Source organism: Pelodiscus sinensis, chromosome 12, assembly GCF_049634645.1.
Source record: "Pelodiscus sinensis isolate JC-2024 chromosome 12, ASM4963464v1, whole genome shotgun sequence".
NCBI lineage: Eukaryota > Metazoa > Chordata > Testudines > Trionychidae > Pelodiscus > Pelodiscus sinensis.
The window spans coordinates 46,865,460-46,884,711 of NC_134722.1; the positions used below are offsets into that span (position 1 = coordinate 46,865,460).

The 19,252-nt window shown below is 52.3% G+C and overlaps 3 protein-coding genes across 7 annotated transcripts in view; 2 read left to right on the forward strand and 1 right to left on the reverse strand.

The window, feature by feature from the left end:
• The window catches only part of CENPT (centromere protein T), a 30,927-nt gene extending 22,165 nt beyond the window's left edge, over positions 1 to 8,762 (reverse strand). For 2 of the 3 annotated variants that reach the window (XM_075940526.1, XM_075940524.1), the window contains exons 1-4: positions 8,644 to 8,762; positions 3,618 to 3,750; positions 1,958 to 2,084; positions 195 to 288 (exon numbers count right to left, since the gene is read on the reverse strand). In XM_075940526.1, coding sequence (XP_075796641.1) covers positions 195 to 288; positions 1,958 to 2,084; positions 3,618 to 3,750; positions 8,644 to 8,663 — 374 coding nt within the window. In that variant the 5' untranslated portion in view covers positions 8,664 to 8,762. Of the gene's footprint in view, positions 1 to 194; positions 289 to 1,957; positions 2,085 to 3,617; positions 3,751 to 5,677; positions 5,808 to 8,643 lie in introns of those variants that run through there. The other variant, XM_075940525.1, reaches the window with a different exon arrangement.
• On the forward strand, positions 8,244 to 11,561 carry THAP11 (THAP domain containing 11). Its single transcript, XM_075940534.1, has one exon. The coding sequence runs from the start codon at positions 8,428 to 8,430 to the stop codon at positions 9,121 to 9,123; it is 696 nt and encodes a 231-aa protein (XP_075796649.1). The 5' UTR covers positions 8,244 to 8,427; the 3' UTR covers positions 9,124 to 11,561.
• Positions 11,562 to 16,376: 4,815 nt separating this feature from the next.
• Positions 16,377 to 19,252, forward strand: part of NUTF2 (nuclear transport factor 2) — a 36,626-nt gene continuing 33,750 nt past the window's right edge. The window contains exon 1 of one of the 3 annotated variants that reach the window (XM_075940537.1): positions 16,377 to 16,536. The gene's annotated coding sequence lies outside the window, so the exon portion shown is untranslated. Of the gene's footprint in view, positions 16,537 to 16,592; positions 16,704 to 19,252 lie in introns of those variants that run through there. The other 2 variants (XM_075940535.1, XM_075940536.1) reach the window with 2 other exon arrangements.

Sequence of the window (19,252 nt, forward strand, 5' to 3'; positions counted from 1 at the left end):
CTAAAGAATCATGTCTCCAGGGATTTAAAGTTAATGTATTAAAGATATTTACATGGATATTTTTGAAGTGTTTGTGCAGTACATTGGAACTCTGGCCATTTTAATCAGATCAGATCAAGAAACCCTGGTCCCCCATCACCACCCCGAGCTAGAACTCTGTCCGTAACTTAACAAGTTGACAGGAAACTACTTACCCACTAGAAATTCTCTCCGATGGAGGCTGCGATCCAGACTCTTCAGGTTGTTTGGTCTCATGCACTGGAGGAACTAAAGGTGAAACTTGTGGCTCTGTCAACAAAAAGTACTTTGTTTTCATAAAATAAACTAGTAAGGAGGTGTAATGAGAAGTTCCCCGCTCCTTCGTCGGGTTCGTTTCTTCCTGTTTCTAAACTAGGAAGAAACATGTATTCAGTTTTAGGACGCCACAGTGGAGGCAGGATAGGAGTAGATGTCATTTGGGTCTCCCCAAGTGAGAGGTGCGCACTCCACGGCAAACTTACAATTAATTTTGCAGCAAGGCTTTCTACTGCTAATTGTATTAGGATTAGTAGTGTTAAAAACTCAGGTAGCAACTGGCAAACCAATTGGGTGGAGACATAGCTCAGTAGTTTGAGCATTGGCCTACTAAACCCAGAGTTGTGAGTTCAATCCTTGCAGAGACCATTTGGGGCAAAAATTTGTCAGGGATGATACCTGGTCCTGCTGTGAAGGCAGGGGACTGGACTTGATGACCTTTCAAGGTCCCTGTCCCTTCCAGTTCTAGGAGATAGGCAATCTCCATTAATTAAACCATCTTCCAGTGCAGCTGACCCACAGTTGGCAGAAGTGGAAGTTTGTAGAAAATTCTAGTGTAGGCTTAAGAGACAAAGGCCACATTTCTATTCATGTTCAATGGGCAAGAACATAACAGGCCAGACTGGCTCAGGCCAAAGGTCCATCAAGCCCAGTGGCCAATGCCAGGTGCCCCTAGAGGGAACAAACAAACAGGGAATCCCTCTCCAGTCGCCCATTTCCAGCCTCTGACAGAGGCTCGGGACACCATCTTGGCTAATAACCAGGGCTCTACAAAGTATTGAATCGCGAGTAGATTTCAGCTGGGCACCCCATTCATTTGCGGAGCAGGCATGTGCATTGTGGGGCTGGCAAATGGCTTTCGCTGCTGTTCATCAAGCCCTGCTAATAACCATTGATGGACCTATCCTCAATGACCTATGACCTATCCTCCATTAATTTATCTAGCTCTTCTTTGAATCCTGTTAATGTCCTGGTTTTCACACCGTTTTCACACCATCCTAGAAGACAGAACTACTCTGCCATTTTTGCGAAGGTGAAACATATAGGCTGTGTCTAGACTGGCAAGTTTTTCCACAAAAGCAGCTGCTTTTGCAGAAAAACTTGCCAGCTGTCTACACTGGCCGCTTGAATTTCCGCAAGAACACGGACGATCTCATGTAAGAAATCAGTGCTTCTTGCAGAAATACTATGCTGCTCCCTTTCGGGCAAAAGGGCCAGTGTAGACAGCTCAGATTTGTTTTGCGCAAAAAAGCCCCGATCGCGAAAATGGCAATCGGGGCTTTTTTGCGCAAAATTGCGTCTAGATTGGCACGGACGCTTTTCCGCAAAAAGTGCTTTTCCGGAAAAGTGTCCGTGCCAATCTAGATGCTCTTTTCTGCAAATGCTTTTAACAGAAAACTTTTCCGTTAAAAGAATTTGCGGAAAATCATGTCAGTCTAGATGTAGCCATACTGCCTTGAAAGCGAACATTTCTTGCACAACTCTTGCAGTGGTAATACACGGATAGCTATCTTCTATAGAAATGAATCAAAATGATCTTAATTCCTCTCCCTCCCCACCCCAACAGAATTATTAAAGAACACAAACCGATTCCCATTCCCCAGATCCTTTAAAAAATTGATTTGCTGCTGTCTGCCTTCCTAGATGAGTATTTTCAACTTACGGGTCCGGATGATTTTTCTGAGCACCACCCTTGGTGTATCATTATCAAGATCAGGGAGAACAGCTGCTCTCTTCTTTGGCAGAGATGTTGTGTCAGAAATACTTTGCCTCCTTGGCTCAGACAAGCGCTACAGGAGAAATCAAAGATACACAAGCTCTCGTATTCACCAACAAACCTAAATCTCAGAAGCAAAAGCGTTAAGGACATCTCTCCTCATGAAAGATTGGCCAGCTAAATCCTCCAACCACACAATCGTATAAAGTATTTGCTTTAGATAGCTTATCTCTTTAGTTACCCAAAAATGTTGTCCTCAATTTGCTCTTTATCAGTGTTTGCTTTTCACTTTAGGACTGAATGCTGAACAGCTAAACTAGGCAAAAAACTTTGCTCTCCCATCCGTGATGGATTCGAGTACATTGTTCCCCTTAAAGTACGACATAGGGAAGATTCATGAATGTAGGAGTTACTTTATTTTTATTAAGTTCCTGCCTCTCCAGCATTTATTAGTTAATAATTTACAAGAAACATTGTTTCCTTGTGCTCTCCCACGTGTATATCTGTTGTCTCTTGCCTCAGACTATAAACTGTTCAGGTAGGGATGTCCTTGTGATATTTTGCACAGGACCTACCACAAAGAGGCTCTGATTTCAATGTGCTACTGCAGTGGAAATTAGGGATGTGAATGATTAATCAGTAAGCATCACCCTTACCAGGAAAATGCTTACTGGGTGGGATAGGAGCAGCCTATATCTACGATGGGGGCCAGGAGGGAGTGCTTCAGCCCAGTCACAGCAGGGCCACTCTCCAGTCCAACCAGGCTGGAGTGCCCCCCCCCCATCTAAAGTGGTTAGTTAACAGATTAAATGGCATTTTACATACCTAGTGGAAATATTTTTGCTAAGAAGTACAGAATATTTGAGAGGAGACCTGCAGTGCAGTGACTGAAGAACTCTGCTCTTCCCAAAGCAAGTTATGCAATAACAGCATTATTAAATAGCTGAGTTTAAAAGCTGGAAAAAGACAGTACTGCACCATCAGAACTGTGCTATCACATAATGACTCTTGGAAAGAGAAAAACTGCTTAGCTGGTGTGTCTGATCAGTCTCCTACTGAAAAATATCTAAAGGGAGCTGAAAACTGTTTCAAATCACCTACCTTCATTTAAACATTGTAACTATTGTAGTAAAGACCACCCAGTCTACCACCTGAATACTACCTCAGACAAGCAGACAGCCTTGTGTCTCTCAGCTCCAGCGAGAGAACTCAGTTATGCTTCATTGCAGATTCCAAGGCTACAAGGGAGCATTACGATCAATTCTGATCTGCTGTTTAACACAAGCATAGAACTTCTCTGCATTAATTCCTGCTCTAGCTCAAGCCGATCTTGCAGAAAGAGATCAAATAGTAAAACTATTTCAATAGTGCAGAATCCACCACAATCCTTAGTAAGTTGTTCCACTAATTAAATTACTCTCACAGCTGCACTTTACTTCAAACCAGAATTTGTCTAGCCTTCTTCCAGACGTTGGATCTTATTATGTCTTTGTCTCCTAGACTGAAGAGTGATTCATCATCCAATTTTTGGTTTCAGGGTAGCTATTTAGGTTCAGATTCAGACAAGCCGAAGGTGATATCAAAGCATCAGAGGAGCAAATAGTACCTCTTTCCCCACCGACTGCTGGATCTTCTCTTTCATTTTATGGCGCAGGGCCATTGAGGGAGAGGCTGCACTGGCACCCTGGCTGATTCTGGTAGATCTCCGGGTCCTGGGAGAAGACCTGGTGTATGGCATGCTGCAAAAAAACGCAACGCCAGTGTCCAGTTAGCAGGGCCACGACAGGGCCGCGATGCTGTGCTACCCTGGAAGCGCTGCCCCAAAGCGGGGGCAGGGAGAGGAGAGTGATGCCATGGGACACAGGCTGGGGGGGAGGTTCTAGGGGTCGGCTCAGCAGTCACAGTCCTCTCCCCTGCTTGAGAACTAGCGGTACCTTCTGTCCCTTCCCCCAGTGTCTCAGCCTGGGGTCAGTCCTCCCCACCCACGGGCACTAGTGGTCTCCTCCGCCCCACCCTGTGTGACGAGCCTGGGGTCAGTCCCCCCCACCCACGGGCACTAGTGGTCTCCTCCGCCCCACCCTGTGTGACGAGCCTGGGGTCAGTCCCCCCCACCCACGGGCACTAGTGGTCTCCTCCGCCCCACCCTGTGTGACGAGCCTGGGGTCAGTCCCCCCCACCCACGGGCACTAGTGGTCTCCTCCGCCCCACCCTGTGTGACAAGCCTGGGGTCAGTCCCCCCCCCCCACGGGCACTAGTGGTCTCCTCCGCCCCACCCTGTGTGACGAGTCTGGGGTCAGTCCCCCCCCCCCACGGGCACTAGTGGTCTCCTCCGCCCCATCCTGTGTGACGAGTCTGGGGTCAGTCCCCCCCCCACGGGCACTAGTGGTCTCCTCCGCCCCATCCTGTGTGACGAGTCTGGGGTCAGTCCCCCCCCCCACGGGCACTAGTGGTCTCCTCCGCCCCATCCTGTGTGACGAGTCTGGGGTCAGTCCCCCCCCCCACGGGCACTAGTGGTCTCCTCCGCCCCACCCTGTGTGACGAGTCTGGGGTCAGTCCCCCCCCCCCACGGGCACTAGTGGTCTCCTCCGCCCCACCCTGTGTGACGAGCCTGGGGTCAGTCCCCCCCCCCACGGGCACTAGTGGTCTCCTCCGCCCCATCCTGTGTGACGAGTCTGGGGTCAGTCCCCCCCCCCACGGGCACTAGTGGTCTCCTCCGCCCCATCCTGTGTGACGAGTCTGGGGTCAGTCCCCCCCCCCCACGGGCACTAGTGGTCTCCTCCGCCCCACCCTGTGTGACGAGTCTGGGGTCAGTCCCCCCCACCCACCCACGGGCACTAGTGGTCTCCTCCGCCCCACCCTGTGTGACGAGTGTGGGGTCAGTCCCCCCCCCCACGGGCACTAGTGGTCTCCTCCGCCCCATCCTGTGTGACGAGTCTGGGGTCAGTCCCCCCCCCCACGGGCACTAGTGGTCTCCTCCGCCCCGCCCTGTGTGACGAGTCTGGGGTCAGTCCCCCCCACCCACCCACGGGCACTAGTGGTTCCCTCAGAGCTGCCTCAGTGGCTGAGCCTAGGGACAGAGCCCCCGCCCCCCCACGGACATTAGTGGACCCCTCTGCCCCGTCCTGTGTGACGAGCCTGGGGACACACGGGCACTAGTGGTCTCCTCTGCCCCCATGACTGGAAACCCCCCACGGGCACGAGTGCTCTGCTCCGCCCCCATGACTGAACCCCGCCCCCCCACGGGCACTAGCGGTCTCCTCCGCCCCGCCCCGCCCCGCCAGACCGAGCCTGGGGACAGAGGGCCCCCCCCAGGGGCACTAGTGGTCTGCTCCGCCCCCATGACTGAACCCCGCCCCCCCAGGGGCACTAGTGGTCTGCTCCGCCCCCATGACTGAACCCCGCCCCCCCACGGGCACTAGTGGTCTGCTCCGCCCCCATGACTGAACCCCGCCCCCCCACGGGCACTAGTGGTCTCCTCCGCCCCGCCCCGCGAGACCGAGCCTGGGGACAGAGGGCCCCCCCCCGGGGCACTAGTGGTCTGCCCCGCCCCCATGACTGAACCCCGCCCCCCGCGGGCACTAGCGGTCTGCCCCGCCCCCCGTGCCAGAGTCCCGGTCCCGCCGTGGCTGGCCCCGCCGCTCTAGCGATGGCGGCCCCGGTACCTACTTGGCGGCCTCGCGCACCCCGAGAGTTCGGATCCCCCCGCGCGAACCCAACGCCCAGCACAGCCAGCTCCCGCCGGCCAATTCAAGCCAAACCTCGCGATAATTTGATCCGGTCTACATCCCCCCCCCCCTGCGCGCTGTGCCTGCTGGGAGTGGTAGTTCTAGCCTCGCCGTAAGGCAGACTTCCCCTAGCTTTTAGCCTGCCCTCCCCCCCACAATGCGACTAGGGACTTGGGAGCAGCTGCCCCAGAGGGACACCTGCCCCCTGCAGACTGAGCGATTAATGTAGCAGTTCCCTTAGGACCAAAGATTAGGCAGAGCAGGGGACTCACTCCCTTTGAGGAGCCTCAGCCTTCTCTGGCTTACCCTCCCTCTCTTGTTTTGCTGGAGTTCCTGTCTGTGCACTGTCTACATCGAATTTTAGATTGGCCACTTTGCATGGAGTCCAGCATGAATCACGCAATGTCAGTAAGGATGCAGGAAGGCTACTTTGAAAATACATTTATTTTCTTGTAAATAGAATCCATTTGATCAGGGAGAGACAATTACACTCATGCCATTTTTACAAGTTAACTCTGAAGAACAGAAACAAAAGGTATGGAAAAATCCTTGAAGAAGAGAGAGGAAAGTTAGTCCACCGGGATCACTATTTATCCCAACCCAGGCATCTTATGTTAGGAGGACGTAAGGACTGTCCTAGATCCACTGTTTCTCAAAGTTTTGGAAGCTGAGCCTTACTTATGAAAAGTTAAACCAGTTCCTTTGTACTCCTCCTCAGGAACTCCAACAAGTGTTAAATGCCTGCCCAGCTTAAGATATTTATCTTCCCAGCTGGTCTTTCATTAGCTCCACTTTATATTTGAATATTAATCTTTCCTGTCCTTTGTTATATGCTTTACTGAACAGTGGGGGGGAAAAGTAGTATTCCTGTTGAGTTCTGGGGACTATAACCCAAGCATGGGAATAGGATGCATTGGAAAGGTTATAATAGACGTATAATGTAGTCTGGCCAGGCGAGGGGCATGAAGGCTCAGCTGCCTGCCTAACTCCCACTCAGGAGTGCATAATGAAGTTACAGTACAGAAGGTACAAGTTGCCTACAAGCCTCTGTGTTCTGTGTGATGGATGTCCAATTGGTTCTAGGGATGTTACATATAATTTAATTTAATAATCATGTAACCGCACCAAATCTTAGCAGTTACACGATTATTGGATGGTCCCCAGGGCAGCCAGTGTGCTCCTGGCCCCACTCCCAGAGAGCCCCCTGCCACCTTGCAGTGCTGCCAGAGCAAGAGGAAGGGGGAGGTAGCTGTGCAAAGCTAGTTCTTGGGGGAGCCAGCACACACACAGAGCTGGCTTAAAAGCTGGCTCCCCATGCCTCTCAGCTCCTGCCTGCCCCCACCCGTCCCATGCTGCTGTCTCTGTAAGAGAGGGAGCCGCATGGGGGAGGGGGGTCAAGGGATTGGTGGTTCTGTGGGAGCAGATATGCGCAGGGAGCCAGCTTGAAAGCTGACTTCCCAGGTGTACTGGCTCCCGCCTGCTCCCCTCACCCTCCAAGCAGCTGCCTGTGGTAAGTGGGACAGGCAGCTATCTGGTGCTTGTGGGGAGCTGGCTTCTACTGGCTCCTGCCTCCACCCCCACTGCTCTCCGATACAGAGGCTTATCCCTTAGTCATTTAAATGACTATATGCTAACATCCCTAATTTGTCCTGGAACACTTATGTATAAATTCTCTTACGACTGCAGGAGCCTCTCCGCTGACAACCTTCACTTGGTCTCAGCATTCACCTACGTCACAAGGGTGTGACATTATCCCCATCTTACCAACGGGAAACTGAGGCACAGAGCGCTTGACTGGTGTGACATCACACAGGGACTCTCTAGCAGACCAGGGACCTGACCCCGGGCCAGCCTCCCTCGGACATCCCCCCCCGCACTGGGAGGCCACCCCGGCCGGCGCGGGGCGCAGTGCATTGTGGGACAGGAGGTTGCTGGGCCCAGCCGCGAGGCGCTGTGGCTCTGGCGGTCCCTGTGTACTGGAGGAGCAGAGCATCGCGGGCCGGGCAGCCCCGCCGCGGGACACTGTCCATAGCGGGCTAAGCGCGGTGCATTGTGGGATGGGGTGTCCGGGCGCGGAGTCTGCGCGGTGCATTGTGGGGCGGCCAGTCCCGGCGCGGTGCACTGTGGGGCGGGCAGTCTCGGCGCTGCCCGTGCGCGGTGCACTATGGGGCGGGCAGTCTCGGCGCGCGGACCGCGAGCGGTGCACTGTGGGGCGGGCAGTCTCGGCGGTGCCCCCGCGCGGTGCACTGTGGGGCGGGCAGCCCCGACGCGGTGCATTGTGGGGCGGGCAGCCCCGGCGCGGTGCACTGTGGGGCGGGCAGTCTCGGCGCGCGGGCCGCGCGCGGTGCACTGTGGGGCGGGCAGTCTCAGCGCGCGGGCCGCGAGCGGTGCACTGTGGGGCGGGCAGTCTCGGCGCGCGGACCGCGAGCGGTGCACTGTGGGGCGGGCAGTCTCGGCGGTGCCCGCGCGCGGTGCACTGTGGGGCGGGCAGCCCCGACGCGGTGCACTGTGGGGCGGGCAGTCTCGGCGCGCGGGCCGCGCGCGGTGCACTGTGGGGCGGGCAGTCTCGGCGCGCGGCCCGCGCGCGCTGCACTGTGGGGCGGGTAGTTCCGGTGCGGCGGCGGCGGGCGGCGGGCGGCGGCCTTGGCCTTGTGGGAGCTGTAGTCCGCGGCCGGCCGCGGCGGCGGGGCCATGCCGGGCTTCACGTGCTGCGTGCCGGGCTGCTACAACAACTCGCACCGCGACAAGGCGCTGCACTTCTACACCTTCCCCAAGGACGCGGAGCTGCGGCGCCTCTGGCTGAAGAACGTGTCGCGCGCCGGCGTCAGCGGCTGCTTCAGCACCTTCCAGCCCACCACGGGCCACCGCGTGTGCAGCGAGCACTTCCCCGGCGGCCGCAAGTCCTACCTGGTGCGCGTGCCCACCATCTTCCCGCTGCGCGGCGTCAACGAGCGCAAGGGGGCCCGCGCCCGCCGCGCCCGCCCCGCGCCGCCCGCCGCGCCCGCGCTGCTGCTGGCCCTGCCCGCCGAGCCGCAGCCGGGCCCCGCCCCGCCCGGCGCCGAGGACGTGAAGCCCATCGACCTGACGGTGCAGGTGGAGCTGGGCGGGCCCGAGGCGCCGGCGGCGCGGCTGGCGGGCGAGGAGGGCGAGGGCGGCCCGGCGGACCACTCCTACTCGCTGTCGTCGGGCACCACGGCCGAGGAGCTGCTGCGCAAGCTGAACGAGCAGCGCGACATCATCGCCCTGCTGCAGGTGAAGATGAAGGAGATGAAGGGCAGCATCCGCCGCCTGCGCCTGGCCGAGGCCCAGCTGCGCGAGGAGATCCGCGAGAAGGACCGGCTGCTGCACGCGGCCAGCGCCGGCAACCGCAAGCGCCCCGGCCTCTGAGACCCCCGGGCCCGCCTGCCTTGGGGGGGAACCGGGCCCTGGGCGAGGGGGGTGCTGGCGGCCCCTGCCAGGTCACGCCGGGGTAAACTCGTAGGCTGCCCTCCTTCTCCCTTCGTGAACGCCCAGTGGGGAGGGGGCCGCTGGCTGCTCATGGCATTTCCAGCCCCGTGTCCAGGCGGGCGGCCTTGACGCCCTGTTTTGAATGTAGGTGGCAGCCAGTGCCCTCTCAGCGCTGCTGGGCCAAGAGCAGCTGTCCCCGACCGGATTTGCAAAACTTTTCTAGATGGGACCCATGTTACCACTAAGTGGATGTAGGGCACTGACCATCTGTAAACTGAATGAAACTTGGTACAACATTAACTTGGGAAGCAGCCATATTACTCCTCGGCAGAACCGGAATAACGGCGAAGCACGTTTAGAACCAGGACTGGCGCTGTATCCTCCGTGGAAGTGAACAACCGTGTTCTATTTGGCCGCCTTAAGCAAAGACGGGAGGAAAGCTTTCAAAAGCCCTGTCGAGGTGATGCTGTTTCTTCTGTAAATTACTGATGCCATAAGAAACTGCCGTTTCACATGTGAAAGAATCCCTTTAAAGAGTGCTACAGTCTGGTGTTGTCATTGCTTTCTCTGTGCATTACACATGTAGTTGTTACAGATCTACAGATGTTTTGATGCTTCAACACTGGTAAGGATTATTCTGATTTGGTATAGTGACTTCATGCTTGTTGGCATTCAGTGGCTATAGCACCTCTCCTTGGCTTAAACATTTGATGACTCAAACGTAACTAACAGGCCTATTGGGCTTTAAAAGCCTAACTTCTTCACAAACACCTGGGTTGAAATTTTGGCTTAGCTCACAAGTGAAATGAGTTTAGTTTTGTGAGTCTACAGATCCTCACTGCTTGCTTGTAATATGCTTGGCACAACCAGTAGTTTTGACTTAGGAGAGTTCTCCGGCTGGAATATCCTGGCACTGCTCCAGGATTGAGGAATGTTATAGGCCATCAGTATGGGATGCTTGCATTGTCTCTGTTTCTAGCCGGTGTTAGTCCCTCCCTTTTCATGGACAATAAAACAAAACTATCAGAAAAATTGTGGGGAAGGAGAGGTGACGGCTTGAGCCTGAGCATCTTCTTCTAGTAGGACACTTTCAGATGATGATTAGAAAGCCAGTGGATATGGAAACTCAGTGTTCCTGGGGATCTGATACACCCAAATGATTCCACCTTGATGCTTCTATTTAGTGCTTTGCATTTGGACAAATGATACGCTTCAGAAAAGAACAGTTCACCACAAGCATGCCCTATAATTACATCAAAAATGCCCAGACTCTATTTCAGCCAAGTTGGGGGGGGAGGGGGGAGTAAATGGATTAACTATAGGTTTTGGGGGTTTAAGAGCTTTGTCTTACGTTCTAATTACATGACACTCAAAAGTGGATCAGGCTGCAGATTTTACTACATCTTATACAACTTTGCTAAATATAAAAGCATCTTTAGTTGGGAAACACTGATTCACTTTTTTTGCTAGCCATCTGTGCAGTTCATTTTGTTCCCAGAGCTGGCATTGTTGAGCCTGAAGGGTTCACAGGGGGTTTGGTCCACAACGGTGTTCAGTGTACAGATGGCTTAGCTAGACTTCAGTAGGTTTAGCTGATACTATGAAGGGTGGGTCAATTCTCTTAACTTGCATATTGACTCTGATGATTGACGAGGAGGCTGCTGGGGACAGCCAGGCCCACAGCCACTGTGGGTCACAGGGCCAGGTGTTGGCAGGGAGCTGACTCTTTGCTCCCGGGAGGGGTGGGGCCTCAGGCAGTCAGCCCTTCGCGCCCCCCCAGCCCTCAGAGCTGCATGGAGCAGCGCTACAGCAGCAATTCAAAGGGCAATTTCAGCCGCTGCTGCAGTTGCCGCAGGGAGCTCTGGGCCCCTTTGAATCTCCGGGCCCTGGGGCAATTGCCTCTTTTGCACCCCCCCCTTGGCAGGCCTGATGCTAGCAATTTATTCATGTATTACAAAACACATACGATTTCATTTTAATTTATTTTTCCAAGCTCACACCCAGCTACCTAGTGTGCATGTCACAGCCACAACAGGTTTTCGTGAGGGAAGGTGGGGCAAACAAGCTCACTATGCTGTATCTGCATTAACTCCTCAGCTCTCACTTGGATAGCTCTACTTCCATTGGGACAATGGGCAGCATACGGTCTCTTTTTCTTGCATATTGTAAATGAGACTCTTCGTGCCTCCTAGCTGCCTGAGAGTGTTCAGAACATGCGCGTGGTAATAGTCATGGTCTTTTTCTACCATTATAATGCACTTCAGGACGTTCAGCTCTGTGGAGCGCTGGACTGGTTAACTGCGGGACTGTTCCATTTCTCCAGGTTACACTGAGGTGCTAACATGCCTAATTTTAATAAAGTCTATTTTGTTTTGTTATGTTGCCTAGTTCAGTGCTGTGTCCTGTATGAACGGTGCCCAGAGAGGCTGTCCTTACAGTACCAGATATAATATATGGCGATGTATCTCATAGAGCTGGAAGGGACCTTGAGAGGTCGAGTCCAGTCCCCTCACAGCAGGACCAAGTACCATCCTTGGCAGATTCCTAAATGGTCCTCTCAAGGACTGAACTCACAGCCTTGGGTTTAGTAGGCTAATGCTCAAACCACTGAGCTAGCCCACCACCTAGTTCATAGTTGCGGTGTCCTAGTTTAAACCCAAACTTGGTTTTAATACAAACTGAGGTGACCTTCCAGACATGAGTAGAACTGACTTGCTCAACCTGTTTTAACCCTATGTAATGCACGCTCACCTCAATTAACACCTCGTCTTTGACAGGATGTAGAAGTATTAGTTGTGATGAGACTGCATTACCTAGGTTTACAACAGATGCGGCACAGAGATACTTCTACAGCGTGTCATAGATGAGGTAGCTCAGTGCCTTATACATGAATTCTAACCTCGTAGTACCTTTATGGGAGGAGGCAAGTATCTCTAGAGAGATTAGTGATAGAAATGTAGCCGTGTTAGTCTGGTGTAGCTGACACAAAAAACAGGACTATGTAGCATTTTAAAGACTAATTAGACGGTTTATTAGGTGATGAGCTTTCGTGGGCCAGACCCATTTCCTCAGTTCTTCCACAATTTGATCTGAGAAAGTGGGTCTGGCCCACGAAAGCTCATCACCTAATGAACCATCTTGTTAGTCTTTAAAGTGCTACATAGTCCTGTTTTTTTTTTCTAGAGAGATTGTGAGGAAAGCTTTGGGGACACGTGCCAACTGCAGTCCTGTAGTAGGTTTCTCAAAAATGACTGAATCTAGATCTCTCTAATAATTCTAGGGAGTAGAGGACCTTTTATTTGTCATTCCCACTGTTGCAGCTATGTGGAACCCATATTTTCCAGTTCAGACAAGGTTTCCCCTGCATGCACACCTGCCTTTATGCCTTTGAGTTGCAAATACCCTTTGGCTGTCTACATTGGTGCGATCTTGCGCAAAAGCGGCTGCTTTCGCACCAAAACTTGCTGCCTGTCTACACTGGCCGCGAGTTCTTGCGCAAGTACAGTGACATTCTAATGTATGAAATCAGGGCTTCTTGCGCAAGAACTTTGATGCTCCCGCTCAGGAATAAGCCCTCTTGTGCAACTGTTCTTGCACAAGAGGCTAGTGTAGACAGGCAACATGAATTTCTTGTGCAAGAAAGCTCTATGGTTAAAATGGCCATCAGAACTTTCTTGCGCAAGAGAGCGTCTACACTGGCTTGGGTGCTTTTGCGCAAAAGCACATCTTACGCAAACACACATGCCAGTGTAGACGCTCTCTTCTGGAAGAGTTTTTGCACAAGAACTCTATCACAAAAGAGTTCTTGCGCAAGATCATGCCAGTGTAGACATAGCCTGTGGTTGAGACTTCAAACAGGGCCTCAGCACCACTTCCTGAAGTGCAGAATAGCTGACTTGCTTAGCTGGATTCTGTGTCGGGACTGAGGTTGTTCACACAGCACTGCCTATCACCTCAAAGTGGAGGATGGGTGTGGTCCCGTTTTCTTGGGGGCTGGTTTCAGTACAGGGAGTAGAGGAAGAGCTTTGCACTGGAGAAGGTATGTTCAGTTACCTTCAGTCTCTTAAAATCTGCAGTTAAAATCCAATGCTCAATTTTTGTGGAAGATTTATTGGCAGTAGTATCCACACATTCCTAAACTAGTTCCTTACAATTGTTTGTAAAGGACATTGAAAGTTGCAAAGCCATCTGGTGCTTTCAGATTTTCCTTTGATGTTTATTTCCCTGTAACTGCTCCAAAATGAAGGTAAGTGGCTGAGGGTAATGCAGTAACTCTGTAAAGTAGCACCTTAAGGTTGCCTCACTATATTCCTGTCTCAATTCAGTGCAAATAGCCGTTTCCCTTCTAAAAACAAAAAGATATGCAAGCAATGTGGTCATAGGCCCGGGTGCCTCTTGTGTACCTACACTTGTGCTAACAATGAGAGAGGTCCTGGAGGCCAAATTGAGGTGTCTAGGAAAGGGATTCAAGTCCTGGACCTCCAGGGTAGCAGGCTCTGACATGCTTCCAGGTTCTTGGGCAGAACTGCAGTGTCTCACTGCGTGGATGAGACAGTGGTTGTAGGAGGGTGGGATTTAGGGACTCTTTTTTTGGGGAATGGAGAAGCACAGACAGAAGGATGGGCTCCAACTAAACCAAAACAGAACTCGGTGGCTGGCATGTCACCTTTAAAAGATGACTAAAGAGCAATTTAAAATGAATGGTAAGGGAAACGGAGGAGCAGCCAGTTCAGACACACAGCAATGGGGAGCATTTATTAAAGGGCAGCTGCCCAGACCTCCGTGAAGACAAATGCGAGGCGATGCATTTTGAAGGAACTTCCTTAGCTTTGAGGAGCATCAAGTCTTGCTTAACCCATTTTAGTTTTAAAAACCAAGTATTGTCTCATGCTGAGATTTGCTAGAGAGGGAAGAGAGATGACACCTCACCTCTAATTAGGGATGTTAGATATTGGGTAATTGAATAGTGGTATAACTACATTAATTCTTACGTTACTTGACTATTCTGTAGTCCCCAAGAGTGAGGCTGGCGTCTAGTGTGCTCTGGCTCCACTCCCAATGGGAGCCAGTTTAAAACCAGGTGGCAGCAGCCCCTGTCCACAAAGGGTTCAAGCTCCCTGCCGGCAGAGGCAGCTGAAGGGGAGGCAGCCATGAAGTAGCATCTGTCCGCAGCGAACCCAGGCTCCCTGCAAAGAGGGGCAGCAGGCGGGAGCCAGTCTGTGCTAGGGATGTTAAATATTGGTTAACTGAATAGTCAGTTAACCTCATGAATTCTTATTGGTTAGTCGACTATTCTATAGTCCCCGGGCAGCCTGTGTCTGGGGGAGAGGTCTGAGCTCCCAGACCAGAACTGAGCCAGGCTGCCTGCTCACCTGGCTCCTAATACACTTTAAATGATGAGCCGCAGCAGGGGTAAGACCAAGACCCAGTGCAAGCTGGGACTGAGCTGGGCTGCTGTCTAGCCTGCTAAAAAATTTACTGGCAAAGGGTTGGGGGAGGGAAATGCATGTAGTCTATAGCATTAACCTATGAGCTTTTGCTTATTGGTTTATTGACTATACTATTACATCCCTAGTCTGTGTGGGGAGCCAGTTTTTAAACCCTGTTCTATTCATTCCCTTTGCAGCAACTCGCACCAGCCACTTTGGCATATAAGGAGTCTGCTGGCACTTTAAAGACTAACCAATTTATCAGGGCATAAGCTTTCATAAGCAGGGCTTGACAAATAATGCAATCTACTCACCTGTGGCGAGTAGATTACAACCCGGAAGAACCAGGTTCGGGCGATCTGCGCATGCGCAGATCTCCGGACAACGTGGCTGGCGAGCGGGGCTCGCCGCGGTTTGGCAAGCTCTGTTCATAAGATACAACTAATTTCCTCAGATCCTTGAAACTACCTCTTATTTCCCCTTAATAGCCAGAAGTTTAATAAGTCAATTTCCATTCTTGTAGAAGTTCCCTTGTTTAACTATCTGTTTGGCATATCCTTTTCTTTTTTTGGCCTTTCTAAGCTTAGGCACCACCATATCTTCCTCTCCAGCCTGGGTTGAATTTTCTTGGAAAAATAGCTACCAGACTTTGCCTCCATATAGCATGGCCATTAAGCAGGTAACAGACTAGTTTCTTTGGGATGCCTGGGTTTCAGGAGGTTGATGGAAACAGAGCCAACCCAACCTCCACTGAAGTAGCTGATGCCCCCTCCGTTTGGAAGACAGGTGTAAGAAGAGAGTTGAAGTGCAGTTAGGGGCTCCTTGGCCAACAGGAATGGGGAGTTTGTGGCAAATGGAAAAAACAAGGAATCTTCTGGCACGTTTAAGGCTAACAGATTTACTTAAACAACGAATAGTACTGCAGCACCTTAAAGACTAACAAAACATGTAGCAGGTAGCCTGAGCTTTCATGGGCACAGCCCACTTCTCCAAATGACTGGATTGTGGTTAGTTTCTGAAGTGCCACGTGACTATTGGCTGTTTTTAAAGTTAGAGGGACATAGCCACCCCTCCAAGGCTGAGTGGGGCATCCTTTTTTTAAAATGATAAAAGCAAAGTTGTTTTTCCCCAAGCAAGTTTATGCCCAAATCGATGTTGGTGTCTAAGGTGCCACTGGCCTTCTATAGTTCAGTGTTTCGCAACCTTTTTTTTAATAGAGTACCCCTTTAAAAAACTAAGAACCCCCTAGTACCTACAGTTTTCAGACACAACATTTTTTTCTACCGTTGCAACACATTTGTTTAAACAACTTAATCGTAGCCAGGCGGGCGATGACATTTTTGGGTGTAAAAAGTACAAAAAGCAGAAATTCAGTTCTCTCTCCATGTCAGTTGTCCTGAGTCCCCCGACTTCACTGGGTGAGAAGCACTGGGCTAGTTGTTTTTGCAGGCCCAGGCTGGCGGGGCTTGCACTGGGAAGGGGGGAGGAAGAAGGGGCGGCCCGGCTGGGAGGTTCCGCAGGGGAGCAGGAGCCAGACGCGATGCGGGAGGGGGGCCGGGAGCGGAGCCTGCAGGGAGCGTAGCGGCCCAGCAGGGCGGCGCTGAGGGCGAGGTCGGCCACACCCCGGCGGGAGGGGGCCGGCTGGAGGGAGCCGCCGCGCCGAGGGCGGAGCTCCGCAGCGCGCTCCCACAGTGCTCTGCGGCTTTAAGGGCGCCGTCGCGGCCTTTCATTCAAGCCGGGCGCTTGAATGGGGAGCGGCGCGCGGCACGCCGGGAGCGGGAGTCCTAGCGCGCCGCCTCGGGCCTGCTTATTGGCTGGCGCCGGGACTCGCTTTCCCGGCGTGCCGCGGGGCGGGGCAGGGCGGGGAAGGCGGCTCAGTGGGCTCAGGCCGCGCTCGGAGGAGCCGCCATAGTGGGAGCCGCGGGTGAGTGAGAGCGGGCCCGGGCTTAGGCGGGTCCCCTGGGGCGGGGGCAGCGGGGCGCGCGCCGGAAGCAGGGGGCGCGTGAGGGGCCGCCCCGCCGCCGGGCTCCTCAGCGGGCTCTAGGGGGGGAGGCCGCCGGCCACAACCGGTGCCCCACGAGCGTGCGACGGGTGAGGGGGCGCGTGGGACTGGGGGGGAGGGGCCAGAGACCCGGGGGGGGCCGTGGGACTGGGGGGGAGGGGCCAGAGACCCGGGGGGGCCCGTGGGACGGGGGGGAGGGGCAAAAGGGGCCCGAGTCATTGGGTGGCTCATGGGCCGGGGGGGGGGAGGCTGGTGCCCCCAGCAGGGATTGCCTGCCCCCCCCCACCGGCAAGAGGGGGCGGGGAGTGGAGCAACTTGGCTCTGCATCCTCAGCTGCTGGCTGCATCGTGCGGGGCAGGGGTGGGACTGCTCCCCCCGCGCTCACCAGGGGTAAGTGGAGCTGGGGCAGTGGAGCTGCGTTGCTTTGCTTCTCCCCCCCACCCCCCCATCACTTCTGTTTACTGTAAGGGGCCTGACCTTTGCTGCCAGCGTGGGGCCACTCTTTTGGGGGAAGGGGTATGTCTGGGGCAGAGGGGAGGAGTCATGTGGGGGCAATAACATGGCCTGTGGCCCCCTGAATCCTTCCTAACCAGTTCCCCTTGTGTAATGGGACCAGTCGTGTTTGACATACTTACAAATGATCTGGGAAAGGAGATAAATAGTGAAGCTTGGCAGTTTGTGAATGATACAAAATGTTTCAAGATAGATAGGATCCAAAGCAGACGGCAAAAAGTTACAAAGGGAATGCCTAAAATTAGGTGATCAGGCAAGATAATAGGAGATGAAATTCAATGTTGATAAATGCGCTTTGGGATACATTAACCCAACTATACATATTTAAAGATGGGATCTAGGTTAGCTTTTATCACTCAAGAAACCTGTTCTGGAATCCTTATAGATAGTTGTCTGAAAACTATCTGTTCAGTGTGCAGCAGCAGTCCATCAAAAAGCAAACACACCCCACCACCACACGCTAACTTCAAGAAATATTAGGCCAGGGATCATTAAGATGACAAGACACACCATGAAATAAACCCATGATATGCGCACTTCTTGAATACCATGTGCATTTCTGGTCACCCCATCTCCTAGAAATATCCAGGGCAAATGATTAGGGGTGTGCAATAGCTTTCCTGTGCAGAGGGACTGTACAGTTTGGAAAAGAGATGACTGAGAATGAGGTACGACAAAGGACATCCATATTCACTGTCTCCATACCGCTCATGTTTGTAAGTGTTGTTTACCTTTTCACTTCATACAAGATCCAGGGGGTCAACAAACCTAGGGAGTTATTTTTTCATGCAGTACGTAGTCAACTTGTGAAACTTGTTGCCAGTGCATGTTGTGAACACCAGATATATAATTGGATTCAGAAAAGAATTAGATAAGATTTTGGAGGGTAGATCCATCAATTGCTAATACTGTAGTCAAGATGTTCAGGGAGGCAATGCAATGTCCTGATCTAAAGCTCTGCTGGCTAACATGTTGTCACTCAATCAGCTGCCCCGTTCTGTTTATACCCTCCGAAACATCTGGCAGCAGCCCCTGACAGAAGACAGGGTAGTGGACTAGATGGACTGTTAGTTTGACCCAGTATGGTTATTCTTGTGTTTTTAAAATAATAAACCCTTTTGCCAGTGTCTGAGCTGGTACCACATCCTGATCTGCACAGTCTGTTTCTAAACGACTTGTTGGTGACATTTTTTTGACTACTTTTTAGAAAACAAAATTTGTGTGCTGATAACAGACTGTCGTAATTGTCTAAAAATATGTCACTTTAAGGTGCGTTAACCTGTTTTATCGCTTGCTCTTCCCCACAGTTCAGTTCTAGCCACAAGCCTTCCAGGTAACTAGTAAAATGGATTTTAAAAATGACCATACAAAACAGGTCGGTTTTGGAATTTAAAACCTTTGTGATTTTTAAAAATCTTATTTCAAAACATAAATCAAATTCTGGTACTCGGAGCTATTGTTGTTTAAATACTCTTCCTATTAGAAAGCATTGCATTGAGATTTCTGGAATCCTTTCTGTCCAGGGATGCTTACTGCTTTAAATGGAGTCTGTCCTGTCCTTGTAACTAGTCCGCTGTATGTACAGTTCTGCAGAGAGCTGCTGTTTGGAATCACAATAATTCATTATCCCTCTTGAGCTGCCTTTAATCATTCCGTCTCTACTATTCCCGGTGCGGTGCATTTCCATTTCTGTCTGTCTGAAAGGTGGAGTGGTGGATTGAGCCTGGAGTTGGAAAGGAGATGAAATCCTGAGTACTGATTCCATCAGTGTCACTGATTTGTAAGATCGTGGCCAAGTAACTTTCTGTATCTATTTTCTCTGTAAAATGGGAACAAGGTTTGCATTCAGGCCTGCCGATAGGGGAGGACAAAGCGGGTAACTGCCCTGGAGCCCCGTGATTTAAAAGGGCCTGTGGTTCCCAGCCCACTACTGCTTGACTGGACCCCTGGGCCCTTTAAACTGCCACTGGAGCTGCAAGTGGATTGCTATAGGTCAGTGTTTTTTAAACTGTGCCACAAGACAGCAGGAGGTGTACCCTGGCCTCTCTTAACTCCCCCCTACCCCCAGCGGAGACGGAAGCTCTCAGTTGGGACAACATGCGCGGCAATTAAAGGGGCCGTGACC